Raw genomic sequence first — 12,658 nt, 5'->3', positions numbered from 1 at the left:
TCAGACTTGCAGCAGAAGCTGTTATGTTTGTATGCAAGATGAGAATCCTGATGAAGGTGGAGGATGGGCTCCTTTATTTGCTGATATTTTGCAGATCGTTCCGAACTGATTGCAGGTCTTCTGCTGAGAAACTGTCGGCTTATCACTGTAGCTTCTTTTCCCCCCCTGATCTTCTTGGTGAGTTGTCCTGGCCTGTTTAGACACTAAGGTCAATAAGCTTAGGATCTCTAATCACTATGTTTCAGATTACAACAGAGCAACTCCAACATTTGCTTTTCTAACAAACACTTGAACTGTAAAAAGTTGTAGCTTCATGTTGTTTAACTTGAAGATGTTCTTACCTTCCACCGATCAGCCAGTGTTGTAGTCTGCAGACCTCCAGGTCTCTTTATGTTGCAGAGTTGCTGTCTACATACGCCTGCACAAAAGGATTCTAGAAAATGGGACCTGACCTAGATACATGCACATATGACTTACAGTTAGCTAGAAGGATGGCAATGAAATTAATCAGCATATCTCTGAGCAGAAGTATTTACTTCTTTTTGCAAATTCTGTTAATCTGTTTTGGGAGTGTGTTTGATAGAACACCTCATTAATGGATTGTTCTTTTTGTGAGCTTTGACTTGAAATCATTCTTTTGTAAAATAAATTTGAACTTATTTTGTTGAAGCAAGGGTTCCTCGAAGAGCCAAACAAGACTTTGTCACTGCCATGACTTATAGTTTGTATGGGATTTAGTGAAACTGGGCATTATGTGGCCATAATCCTTTACTTATTGTATAAATTGTAAAAACAAGTTTATACAACAGGTGCAGCACCGGCTAAGAAGGTAGTAATTCATCCTGTAACTGGTGAGTTGCCAGTTTGAACCCCGCTTCATCCATCTCAATTCTTGGGCAAGGCACTTCACCCGCCTTACCTGCTGATGGTGGTCAGAGGGCCCACAGATGCCGATTGAACGTCAGGCTCGCTTCTGTCGGTATGGAGATAATAGTGATCAACTGGTCTTTTATTGACATTGAAATAACAGCAACCATAACATCTTTTCAGCACCGCACTGGAGGGATTATGATTTGGGTTCCTATGTAGATTTGGCAAGAGTGTTAAAGCTACAAACTACATTATAAAACAGTCAAATATGAAGACGTCTGCCAGAGCGGGGGTCAAACTGGGTCATGCTTCAGACAGAAGATCCCAAAGGCAACAATGGAGCCATAACAGAAGTCTCCCAATCACACTTCAGACACATCCTGCAACAACACTTGGCAATACCTAAATGGTACATAGATAAATAGGTGAAAGCAAAACTTAACAGAACAAATAAAAGTAGAAAGGTTGTCCAGAAATGCTTCGAAGTCCACATGGAAAACATCCATCAAAGTAAAATCCATTACAGACCAAAACCTTAATCAAGTGTTTTCCTGTCTTAAACTTTAATTACTTCCTCTCAACTGCAGCCCCACATGAGTTGGCAGCTAATTTTGTGAAAACTTGTTTAAAGGCAGGCAAGCAGTTTATCCCCTTGAGGATCATCACTCCATCACTGTCACTTCCTCCTGTGTACGAACGCCGAGGTTTTAAAGAGACCAGAGGCTGCAACAGCAGCAAGGATCTGTTTTGGTGGGGTAAACTTTCTCCTTCTCAAGCAGCCCCATGGTAGACTTTATAAATGCCTGCACTCTTCATCTTGCATTGTATTATTTATGACTCAAAAGGTGCAAGGGCCCTTCAGGAAAGCAGTCCAAATTTGTAGTGCATTGCAAAAGCATCTGCATCTTTTTCATGCTTTGTAATGTTGCTACAAACTATGTGTGCTTCATTTGGACTTTATGTGATGGAGCACCACACAATTGTGAAGAGAGAAAATAACAGGAAATTCAGTTTCTAAAATCTTTAAAGGAAAAATGTTTTCATGTCCTCTGAAATTTAAACGGCACAAATACCATAAACCATACAAGTGTGCTAAATATCAGCACAGAGTGAACAGCACCTGAATGAACTGATTTGATTGGCCCCGACTGCCTGAACTGATACATCATTAAATTAAAATTATATTTATATAAAAAGTCTATTTTCACGCCAGATTGTAAATGAAAAAGAAACTGCTACTTCTAGTACAACATATACATTAGAGTTGACCTCGGTGGAAAATCCACAAATACAGAACCACTAATATTTTGGGGGTTGACTGTAGAATTTCAATTTTAGAATCTAGTATGAAAATCAGGCATATTTTGACATAACTGACCACTAGTTGATGGCAAGATGAATCAGATTTGATGCTTGGTTTGATTTAAATATCAACAGGGCTAGTGATAAACTGCATGAACCACATACGACAGGCGGTTTGAGGCAAATTCACTACAACAGTCTGAAAGGGGAAAACAGAAGTTCAACGTTTTTATATTGAGAAATAAAGACTTTTTCACTCTAAACATTTTCTATACAAACAACTTTTATCTTTATGAGACACTGTCTACCATACGACGCCTCAAAATAAATTAGTGTTAAGTTACTTCTGGTAATGCACGAGTTGTGGATATTTAAATTCTGGATGATAACGTGCATTTCTCCAATTTCTGTTTGTGGTAATTATCCATTCAACAGATTTAATGTCTCGTCCACTTCAGACTGTGTCCTTGTCAGTTCATGAACAGTGTTTGCATTTTTGTCTCACGTGCCTGACTTACTCAGTCTGTGTAGCTCTAACTTTTTCTGAGTCACCCAGCTTCCTGTTTGTTCAGGTGGCCAAAGGGAAAAAGAGTGTCACCCGCATACAGAGTGGACAGGAAAATGATGTGGCTTAACATCATGATTCAGTTTTGAGAGGAGAGTTCAGAGTCCAGGTTAAGGCAACGGTGGAAATTTGGTAAACTTTTAAAGATTGATGAACAACAAAAAGGCATAAATTTCTGACTTATGACAAGAGTAACAACAACAGTAGCAGTAATAAGATATTGTACAAGATTGTAAGAAGATATTGTGGGATTATTGGAGTAGAAATATCAGACACACAATCCGAGGGATATGCAACTGAGTAGGATGACTTTTTAAAATGCACATAATGGGCTTATTTAAATTCTAATAAAAAAATACTTTATTGATTCCAAAGGGAAATTAAATCTGGTTGTAACTCAAATTAACTGAAATTCTTCAAAGCGTTATTGTGGAGAGTAATGGTTGTTGGCAGCATTATACATTAAAAAGAGCTTTTACTGACGTTTTAGGACAACAGATTGTCTTTGATCATTTATAGTTTAAAAACTGACATGCAGATTAACAGGATTATAAAACACACAAATTCTGCAGATTTTGTTCATAAAAACACGATGTGTTTATTCGTTTTTTTTTTTTGCCATGACAATAGGGGCATGCCCATTAGATACTATGAAGCATTAAAACAACAATGTAAAATTTTTGACAACTTTAACGTGTGTTATATTTGGGCCGCGCTTTTGTCATGCAAGAACAACCACTGTGCGTACATCGTTTTACGAAACTGGAAAAAAAAAAGCACATAAAATACAGTCACGATAAGCGGAGACTGAATGCATTCAGAGAGTCGCTGCATGAGAGCGTCTCCATTGCAGACCACTGCAGCGGCACGCAGCACGTCGCCTTATTTGACCTTTTTTTCATTTGCAGCTGAATCCCTGCCTGGATGCTGAGGGGGAAGTGCATGCAAGAAAACCCCATCCTGACAGGAATAGTACAAAGCACAGACCTTTTCAGACATGACAGAGCTTAAAAAAAGATTTTAAGCAACAGATCATAAATCAATTTCTGACTCATGACTCGTCATTTATTCTGTTCAAAGTATAATGTTTGGTTTTTTTTTGTTGAAAAACCCTAGTATTAATCCTAACATTTAAATATAGTGATCACTCCAATTAAAGCACATTTCATCCAAATGCAGAGTTAAACTTGCAGCCGAATGTTTTATGTGTAATTATGCCCAACCTGAGTCACGTAGGGAAGCGGGATGCGTGAACGTGCGGCTCTGCACGTCTGCCCCAGGTCTGACAATGAAACAGAAACTCAACCAACGGGGTTTCCTCTGAAGTCGGGCAATTCCTGCACTAATAATAACGTTTTAATTGGTAAAAAAAATAAAAAAAATAAATATATATATATATATATATATATATATATATATATATATATATATATATATATATATATATATAGTAACTCAACTTACGTTCTTTACAATGTCAGAATGAAAATTAAATTGAATACTGCGAACTTTTTTTCAGTCAGAAATTATTAAACAACTGTTACCTAATGTAAAGGAAAATCGTCAAAAAGAAAAGTGAAATGTTTTTATTTTGTCAAACTACGAATTGTCTTTGAAATAGTGTAAAAAGAGCGAAGTGGGGAAAACTAATTTCAAACTAGTTTGCAATTACCACATGAGACAAAAACGCATTTGTGTTGTATTGGGGGGGAAAAAACTTATTATCTAACACACTTATCCGAATATAAAATAACATATTATACAGCTTAATTAAGTAATAATTAATGTGTTTGTTCTCATAAAACGCAACAAAATAACGCAAATAATCACTTTAGGATGAATTATCCTAAAGTATTATTTTTAAATAGTGCAGTTTAAGAAAATAAGTTCACCACCGGGTGGCGCTGTGATGGCCTATATGCGTTTGTATGTGTGTGTGTGTGTGTGTGTTACAGGCCAGAGCCCCCTGGTGTGTGTGCTTGTGCGTGAATGTTTTACGGCTGCTTTCGTCACAGGAGTCACGTTGCTTCGCCGGCCGGCTAGGCGTGGTTAAATAGAGGATGTGAGCCTCAGACCGGCAGATTAGCTCAGCACACCCAGCATTGAGGACACGGTGAACGGAGCTCCGGCTCAGAATACTATCCCGCTCTCCTTAAGCGTTCTTATTTCAAAGCCCGGGATTTAAGCGACTCGCTTCCGTCGTAGTTGTGTGCTTTTTATCCAGCCCTAAAGGAATGCCAAGAGAGCTCACCCAGAACAGGATCCAAAAGATCTGGGTTCCCACCAAGGATGACAAGCGAAGAGGTAAGACTCGTTTATGTTTCTCGCGTAATCGTATCCTCGTGCAAATATGTTTTTTTTTCCCTCTGTCATTTCTCTACATAATTTCAACTCCATACCAAACCTTGCCTTTTTTCTCACCATAATGGCGGACTTCACGTCGGTTCCGTTTTACCGCATTAGTAGCATCTCCACGTTACAACCTATTCTCCTACCGTAATAAAACCTTCAGCGCACCTGCTACGCAGACACCGGCATTTTTAAATTTCTAACCAAATGATTGGCGGCCTTTGTCGGCACATGTTCTACGTCATCATGCCCCTATTGAACTGGGAAGTAGCGAGACTCCTGTAACCATGGTTACGGTAACCCCCCTTTCCGCCCTCGATTCCTGGACGTGATGCGTGACGACGTGACTTTGTCGTATGTCGAACACCGCTGTTTCTGAATTACAAGGGTTGCATTTGGTAAACTGTAGTTTTGAGGGGAAAAATACATTGTAGACAAAATAAAATAATGATGTTGGAATTGTCTTTGCAGCTGTGACATACTAGGAAGCTCTTTGTAGACAAGTTAATTGACAAAAAGCAGACTGTTGGCTTAAAATTAGAACAATAATTTTTACTTTGTTTAAATGCTTTTGTTGAAATATTTTAAAGGCTAGTTTTTGGTGCAGTTTAAAGTCTATTTCATTGCCCTTATAAATAAGAGCTATTCGTGCTGCACGTCAATCCCACTTCATAAAACCCCAGAAATGGGTTTTCCCACTGCTTAATCAGTATTGTACAAGGTTCTTATGCACTAAAAAAAAAATTGTATTTAGATTTTTCTTAACTTGGATAAAGATCTTATTTACTAAATGACTTTCTTTTTAAATAAAATACAAAAACTATTTCCAAGAAGTTTTATTGTTTCATCTTTTATTATTATTTTGTTAAGACGTAAAAAAACAAACTTATTGGGATACCAATAACTTCGGGATCCTTTTTAATCAAAATGATTAAGAATAAAGGTTTTAGGTTGCAGTAAAAATTACAAAAATACGTTGGGTCTTTTCTAACAAAAACAAGTATTACAGATGACAAATTATCCTGTGAATTAGTCCTTTTTTATTAATAGGGTACTGCAGTCTATATTTGACAAGTGGAGGTTTTGAATTTTTACAGCTGCTGACCTAAATTTGATTCAGCTGCCAAGAAAAAAAAAGGTAAAATGTACCTTTAGAACACAGCCAAATAAGAGGTCAAACGGCAAGGAAGATCTGGAAATGTATGGAATATCAAACTGGAATATTTGTAGTGCCCTTGATTTTTTTATTTTATTTTTTTAAGTAAATAAAACTCCAGTGTAAATGTATCAGATGGGTGTGATGAATCAGTTGTTCGAAAATGGAATTAAGAGTTTGAGTCGTTTTTCCGTTTAGGCATTGTAACTCTGATGTTGTGGAAACAAGATTAAGAGACGCAATGACGAAGTGTAAATTGGCTCTCTCAGGAGGTTACCTGGGAATTAATGGCCTGTGTTGATGAACCCAGTGGCTGTGACGACAAAGAACGCACCAAAAGACGGGATTTCTTTTAATTTAAAAAGGTTTAAACTCATCAGCCCCTCTTTTGTGTGGACAGCCAAGTGAAAACAAGCGATTGCGGCTTCTGTAGGACAGTGCATATCCCGAAATGGGTCAAATGCACAGTGAGGTGGAAGTAAAAGGTCATTCTGGCAGGAAGCAGCCATGTGTTAGCTGATGGGATGTAGAGAAATATGAAGATCATGTCTTCGTGATGAATCCTAAACGGGTTCAGTTTCTGTTTTTTTTCTAGTGTCAATCACTTCCAAGAAGTCTGAAGCAGAAAACAGTCTGCCGTGCTGAGAGCAGCTTTTAGATCAGTAAGCGATCATTTTTCATGACCCGCTCCTTCCCTGCAGGCACCGGAGCCCCACACTTCGCCAACCCCCCAACCGTCATCGTGATGGTGGGACTGCCTGCTCGAGGAAAGACGTACATTTCCAAGAAACTGACCCGCTACCTCAACTGGATCGGCATACCCACCAAAGGTTTGTACTGCTTGAGCTCAGCAACTTCTGTTACACAACGAGATGCGGTGCCCCCTTAATTAGCTTAGCAGACAGCACAGAATCATGTTTCTCTCTTGGGGACATAGCGTTCATATTTGTTTCTCTGCAGTCTTCAACGTTGGGGAGTACCGCAGGGAGGCCGTCAGAAATTACAGCTCCTATGACTTCTTCAAGCCCGACAACGAGTCTGCCGTGAAAATCAGGCAGTAAGTCTCCTCTCAACTGAGTCTCGGTTCTTGTGTTGTTGGCTTGACTTAACATTTGCATTTGCCTCCAGGCAATGTGCCTTAGCAGCTTTGAGAGATGTCGAGGCCTACCTGAAGGATGAGGGAGGCCAAGTGGCGGTGAGTTTTCTTGGTTATTTATGTTGTACCTCCACAAACACCCAACCAACAGACCATAACTGGACCTTCTTGGTGTTTCCTTCAGGTGTTTGACGCCACGAACACGACGAGAGATCGACGGGATCTGATCCTAAAGTTTGGCAGCGAGAATGACTTTAAGGTATGTTGCCTTGGTAACAGATGCTGCAGTGTTTCAGGTCTAGAGCGATTCACTGAATCGGCTCACTTTTTTTCATTCTTTCCAGATCTTCTTCATCGAGTCTGTCTGTGAGGATCCCAGTGTGATTGCGTCAAACATAATGGTGAGTTTCAGACCAGGACACTTGATGATGATGAAGGTCCACATCTTTGATCGCACACTGGATCTAAAAAATAAATAAATGCTCACATCTCCTTTGGCATCAGGCGTGCGGTTTGCCATCTGACAGTTTTCCTCCCCGTACAGGAAGTGAAGGTGTCCTGTCCAGACTACAAGGACTGTAACAAAACCGAAGCCATGATGGACTTCCAGAAACGGATTGAATGTTACAGAACCAGCTACCAGCCTCTGGATCCGGACCAGTACGACAGGTAGGCTGGGATCCTCTCTGCCTTTTCTTCATGGCGACTGCATCCTTTTGGGCAGAACACTCATCCTGTCATCCTGCAGGGATCACTCCTTCATCAAGGTGATCGATGTGGGCCGCCGTTTCCTCGTCAACCGCATCCAAGATCACATTCAGAGCAAAATCGTCTACTACCTGATGAACATCCATGTCCAGCCGCGCACCATCTACCTGTGTCGACACGGAGAGAGCAAAGACAACCTGGAGGGCCGACTGGGAGGCGACTCGGGCCTGTCGCAGCGGGGCCGACAGGTACAACAAGTCACCGGAGAGGGAAAAACCCAGGCTAAATGATGAAACAAGATGCTAATCGACTTGTTTGTAGTTTTCAGCCGCTTTGGCTCGGTTCGTTGATGAGCAGCAGCTGAAGGACCTGAAGGTGTGGACCAGCCAGCTGTGCCGCAGCATCCAGACCGCCGAGCACCTGGGGGTCCCATACGAGCAATGGAAGGCACTCAACGAGCTCGACGCTGTGAGTGTCGACCAGAGGAACGCCGTAGTATCAACTTTAACTCTCCTTCCCCAATCTGATTGGCATCTTTTGTTGTCTTCTAGGGTTTGTGTGAGGATATGACGTATGATGAAGTGAAGGAAAAATTCCCTGAAGAGTTTGCACTGAGAGACGAAGACAAGTACTACTACCGCTACCCAGCCGGAGAGGTACACCAGCCTCATCATGGTCAAACGCGGGTAGAGCAGGTTGTGGAGTTTAGATCAGTGCTTCAACCTGTCAATTGTCCTGATTCCAGTCATACCAGGACCTGGTGCAGCGGGTGGAGCCGGTCATCATGGAGCTGGAGAGGCAGGAGAACGTGCTGGTGGTCTGCCATCAGGCCGTGATGCGATGTCTGCTTGCCTACTTCCTTGATAAGAGTGCAGGTAGGAACTAATACACATGGTGTTCATTAGAGGACTTGAGGGGATTGGATTCTTCAATTTGTATTTTCATTTAGCATAAATCCACATGGTTGACTCCGAGAGGCTAAAGCTAACGGCTAACTGGAGAAGAACTGTGACTGAAACAGACTTCTACTAGCTGAGCAGATTCAAACATCAAACTGGTTTTGGTCAATAAAACTACATGATCCAAACCAATCATCATTTTCACTTGGCAGAAGTCCTATGATTAAACACAGGCGCTGCCTCAAATCCCTACTTCCTGTGTAAATGATCCTTCAGTTTCTTGAACTGCCGCCTGATGGCTCTGGGTTTAAGGTTTCAGGAAATTGTGTTTTGCAGAAACTAATTGTTCTGCTTTGTTGTCTTCAGTGGTCCAGTTTTGATTTTACCTTTAAACAAAAACCACCCTCTACAATCTTCAAAAATCTCTTCCTTGCCTTTTTGAATTTTCTAAAATGTGAATTTTTCCATGTGGCTCCAGATGAGATGCCGTACCTGAAGTGTCCCCTCCACACGGTCCTGAAGCTGACCCCGGTGGCCTACGGCTGTAAGGTGGAGTCCATCTCCCTGAACGTGGAGGCGGTGAACACGCACAGAGACAGACCTGAGGTCAGCTGCCACCCCACCCACCCGCCTGACGAAGGCCTCTGCTGCCGAGGCGTTCTTCAGTCTGACGTTCTTCACTTCCTTTGTCGCCCCACAGGAAGTGAAGCGGGGTCCCGGCACCCTGATCAGGAGGAACAGCGTGACCCCCCTGACCAGCCCGGAGTCCCATATCAAGAAGCCTCGCATTGAGGACCTGGACGAGGCCCCCATCCAGGAGCTGCCCGGCTCCGTAGCGTCGCTGGCCCTCTGCACCTCCACTCACATTCCGCTGGCTCTGGCCGGACAGGTACTACAGCCCACTTGCCCTCATGGTCCAGAACCTGCGTCTGCTTCCTCACTCTCAGCCTTTTGCATGTCTGCTCACTCATTTGTTTGTTCCCTCCTCTCCTCCTCTGTTCCTCACAGCAATGGCTGGGCAAAGTTTGCCTGTAAGTATTTAACAAGGATCTTTTTTTCCTTGTCTGTTTGCTTTACATCCATTGATTTCCCATAATACTCAAGCGAGGGAAGTAGATTTCCTAACTAGTAGTCATTTACATTTCCTCTTCCTCCTGTACAACCCAGAGTTGAATCATGGGAAATGATGTAATCTACTGTTCTGGAAGTGAAAAGTGTACATACTTGTCCATGTAGAACTCAAACTTCCCAGCATTGCGTTCCTGTGATTCTTCAGTGTCGTCTCAGCCAGTTTCTTTTCTCTCCCCTGCCCCCCTGCCCCCGACCTCCCACTTTAACTGCTTCATGCTGACTCTGTGTCTGGTTTATTTTTGGCCTGTGTTTTGCTCCTTAAAGACGCACCATCCTCCATTACCTAAAGGTGGTTTTCCATCTTAGCTTTCAAAGGTAAACACTTTGCAAAATCTGTGCAGCTGTTCCAGGCAGTCCCATATCAAAGTATTCACACCCCTATATTTTTTAACTTTTTTTTTTTTTTTTACAGAGTCTTGTGTGTTTTTAAACAAAGAAATTTGGACAAAATAATTCTTAAAATTGTAGGACAAATTCATATTCTGCCCATTTTATTTTTTTTTCTTTTCAGCCTTTCATAAAGGCTAGCTTAGTACACACTTTAGTTTCTGCACAATCTGAAATTCAACAAGTTTTGGTTGTAATATTTAAGAACTAGTTTTTGTTTTTTGCCATCGTTTTTACATCCCATTAGGTTATTTCTTATAATAGGCCAATTGCAAAATTATACTCTGAGTGAATGTGGTTGGTTGCAATAACAATACATTTTATTTGTGCCTTTCTTGACACCAACGGTCACCTTACATAATTTAACAAAGTTTTATTTGGAGGTAATGGTAAAAGTTAAACACTTTAGAGTTTTTTGCAATACTTCCAATTCTCCATTTATATAAAATTCATTTTAATTACCTAGCATAATGTGAAACCTGATGGGGTGTGAATATTCATGGGACTGTAGCTGCTGCCATGTTGTTCTGCTTGCTAGCTAAGTCCACAGCCATCTGCTTTAGCAGCAATATTAAGTCTTAAACATGTAATCTAGATTCTACTAAAAGGTTTCCATTAAGTTACCTCAACCTGCAGCATCACTGAACTTTGTTGACATGAGTACAGCTGACCAGTTCTGAGCTAGTTTTTTATGTCGCATTAGGAAAGTATGAACCATGCTGCAGGGTGTGTTTTTTTTTTTTTATTTTATTTTTTTACTTCTCTAAAGATATTGGTTACAATAGAGAACCTGTTCACACACCTGATAGCTGACGTCTCATTTCCTCTAAAAATAGATGTTTGGGTGATGTAACTACGTGAAGTTTCCCAGGCCCGGCCTGAGGCCATAGTGCTTGCTGGAACAGTGCTAGTCAGCTTCTCTGTGCATACCTGCAGGCTGATGCTATCCGAGAGGAATCTAAGCGTTTCCTTGTTGTGTGTTTGCTTGCAGAACCTGAGAAGCTCCTCTGTCTGTCATGACATCCTGCTGCCCTGCTAGTGGACGGCGTGGGCGAGTCACAGCGACACAATCTGCTACATCTTTATCACTTCAAATGGGATTTCTTTTTTTTTATTTTTCACGAGAATTTTGGAAAAATGGAGTTTCCTGTTGGCTCACCAGTCCGGATATCGGTTCATTTCAGACCAAAGACTAAAATCACTAACGGGAGGTTTTAATATTATCCCCCACCCTTTTCTTTGCATCGTAACGATGAATCCTCTGTATGCTGACATGTTTCAAACAAAGCAACGTTTTGCACAGCGGTGACTTTTTTTTTTTTTTCTTCTTCTTCTTCTTGGGTTTGGTTTTGCCGTAGAGTGCCTGTAGCGCTTGCTTTCTGCAAGCCCCAAGCAGCTTCTCTTTTCTCCAGACTCAACTGCTCAAAGAGAGGGAAAACATTTCACCTAATAACTCTACATATCATTTCAATGTGCTACTTTGTCTAGTATTGAGTTTTTTTTGTAGTTTCATTACCACATTGCATATTGTTTATGGAACATTATTTAAATTTGTTTTGCTGTCATTGACTGCTATGCACAAAATGAAGCACCTATTTTTGTTACACTGCGTGCTGTTAATAATATCTCTGTAAATGTTAGTGTACATATGGAGAAACTGGATTGGGATGTGACTGGAGTCATGGTTGGGGGGGCGGGGTCATTTTTTTGTACTATGTTTGACTGAGCAAAGAAGCTGATCATTTTCTCAGTTAATATTTTGTTAACATGTCTGCTTGACAAACTTGAATTTTCTTTTTGTAATACTCTGTATATTTATGTAGTTTTTGAACGGCTAAAGCGAGAGGCGTCTTGTGCACATGTTCAGATTTTTTTTTTTTGTTGCATCTGGAACAATAAATTCACTTGACGAAAATGTGTATTTTCCTTATTCCTCTGTATAACTGAAATTCCTTTCCTCGCCATATAAGGACTTGCTCTGCAACAGATGGACTTTATGGCAGTTTTCCAATTATCTCATTCGGATGAATCATGCAGTGAGTCACAAGCTGCATATCTGTCAGTTTGCAGACAGGAAGATGGTCTCATAGAAGCTGTTTGGGGAGGTGGGACTTTTGTGGGTAAACATGATGCAAATTTAAATGTACTGTATTAACATGCAATTGTAATTGAGTGGCATCATTTCATATTTTTAC

General features: G+C 40.9%; 1 protein-coding gene across 3 annotated transcripts; it reads left to right on the top strand.

The window, feature by feature from the left end:
• The first annotated feature begins 4,780 nt into the window (after positions 1–4,780).
• Positions 4,781–12,378, top strand: pfkfb3 (6-phosphofructo-2-kinase/fructose-2,6-biphosphatase 3). Of its 3 annotated transcripts, XM_008401438.3 has the most exons (16): positions 4,781–5,041; positions 6,944–7,072; positions 7,203–7,299; positions 7,371–7,437; positions 7,523–7,597; positions 7,683–7,739; positions 7,883–8,007; positions 8,087–8,294; positions 8,368–8,514; positions 8,598–8,702; positions 8,792–8,921; positions 9,424–9,551; positions 9,646–9,834; positions 9,954–9,976; positions 10,341–10,391; positions 11,455–12,378. In XM_008401438.3, exons 1-16 carry the CDS (start codon positions 4,972–4,974, stop codon positions 11,459–11,461), a joined length of 1,608 nt encoding a protein of 535 aa, XP_008399660.2. In that variant the 5' UTR covers positions 4,781–4,971; the 3' UTR covers positions 11,462–12,378. The 3 variants fall into 3 exon arrangements, with proteins under 3 accessions (XP_008399660.2, XP_008399664.2, XP_008399663.2); XM_008401442.3 differs by lacking the exon at positions 10,341–10,391 and having other exon boundaries at positions 4,783–5,041; XM_008401441.3 differs by lacking the exons at positions 9,954–9,976; positions 10,341–10,391 and having other exon boundaries at positions 4,784–5,041.
• Positions 12,379–12,658: the final 280 nt, after the last annotated feature.

This window comes from Poecilia reticulata, chromosome 23 (genome assembly GCF_904066995.2).
Source record: "Poecilia reticulata chromosome 23, P_reticulata-male-v2, whole genome shotgun sequence".
Classification (NCBI taxonomy): domain Eukaryota; kingdom Metazoa; phylum Chordata; class Actinopteri; order Cyprinodontiformes; family Poeciliidae; genus Poecilia; species Poecilia reticulata.
Note: the sequence above shows the minus strand (reverse complement) of the source record. Positions and strands in the feature narration are given on the sequence as shown.

What these genes read in the sequence shown, in the direction of transcription:
- pfkfb3 (XM_008401438.3), top strand. Translation starts at nt 4,972, where the DNA reads ATGCCAAGAGAGCTCACCCAGAACAGGATCCAAAAGATCTGGGTTCCC. An exon ending in TGATTGCGTCAAACATAATG is followed by an intron (nt 7,740 to 7,882) that starts GTGAGTTTCAGA and finishes CTCCCCGTACAG; the next exon opens with GAAGTGAAGGTGTCCTGTCC. An exon ending in CTTCCTTGATAAGAGTGCAG is followed by an intron (nt 8,922 to 9,423) that starts GTAGGAACTAAT and finishes ATGTGGCTCCAG; the next exon opens with ATGAGATGCCGTACCTGAAG.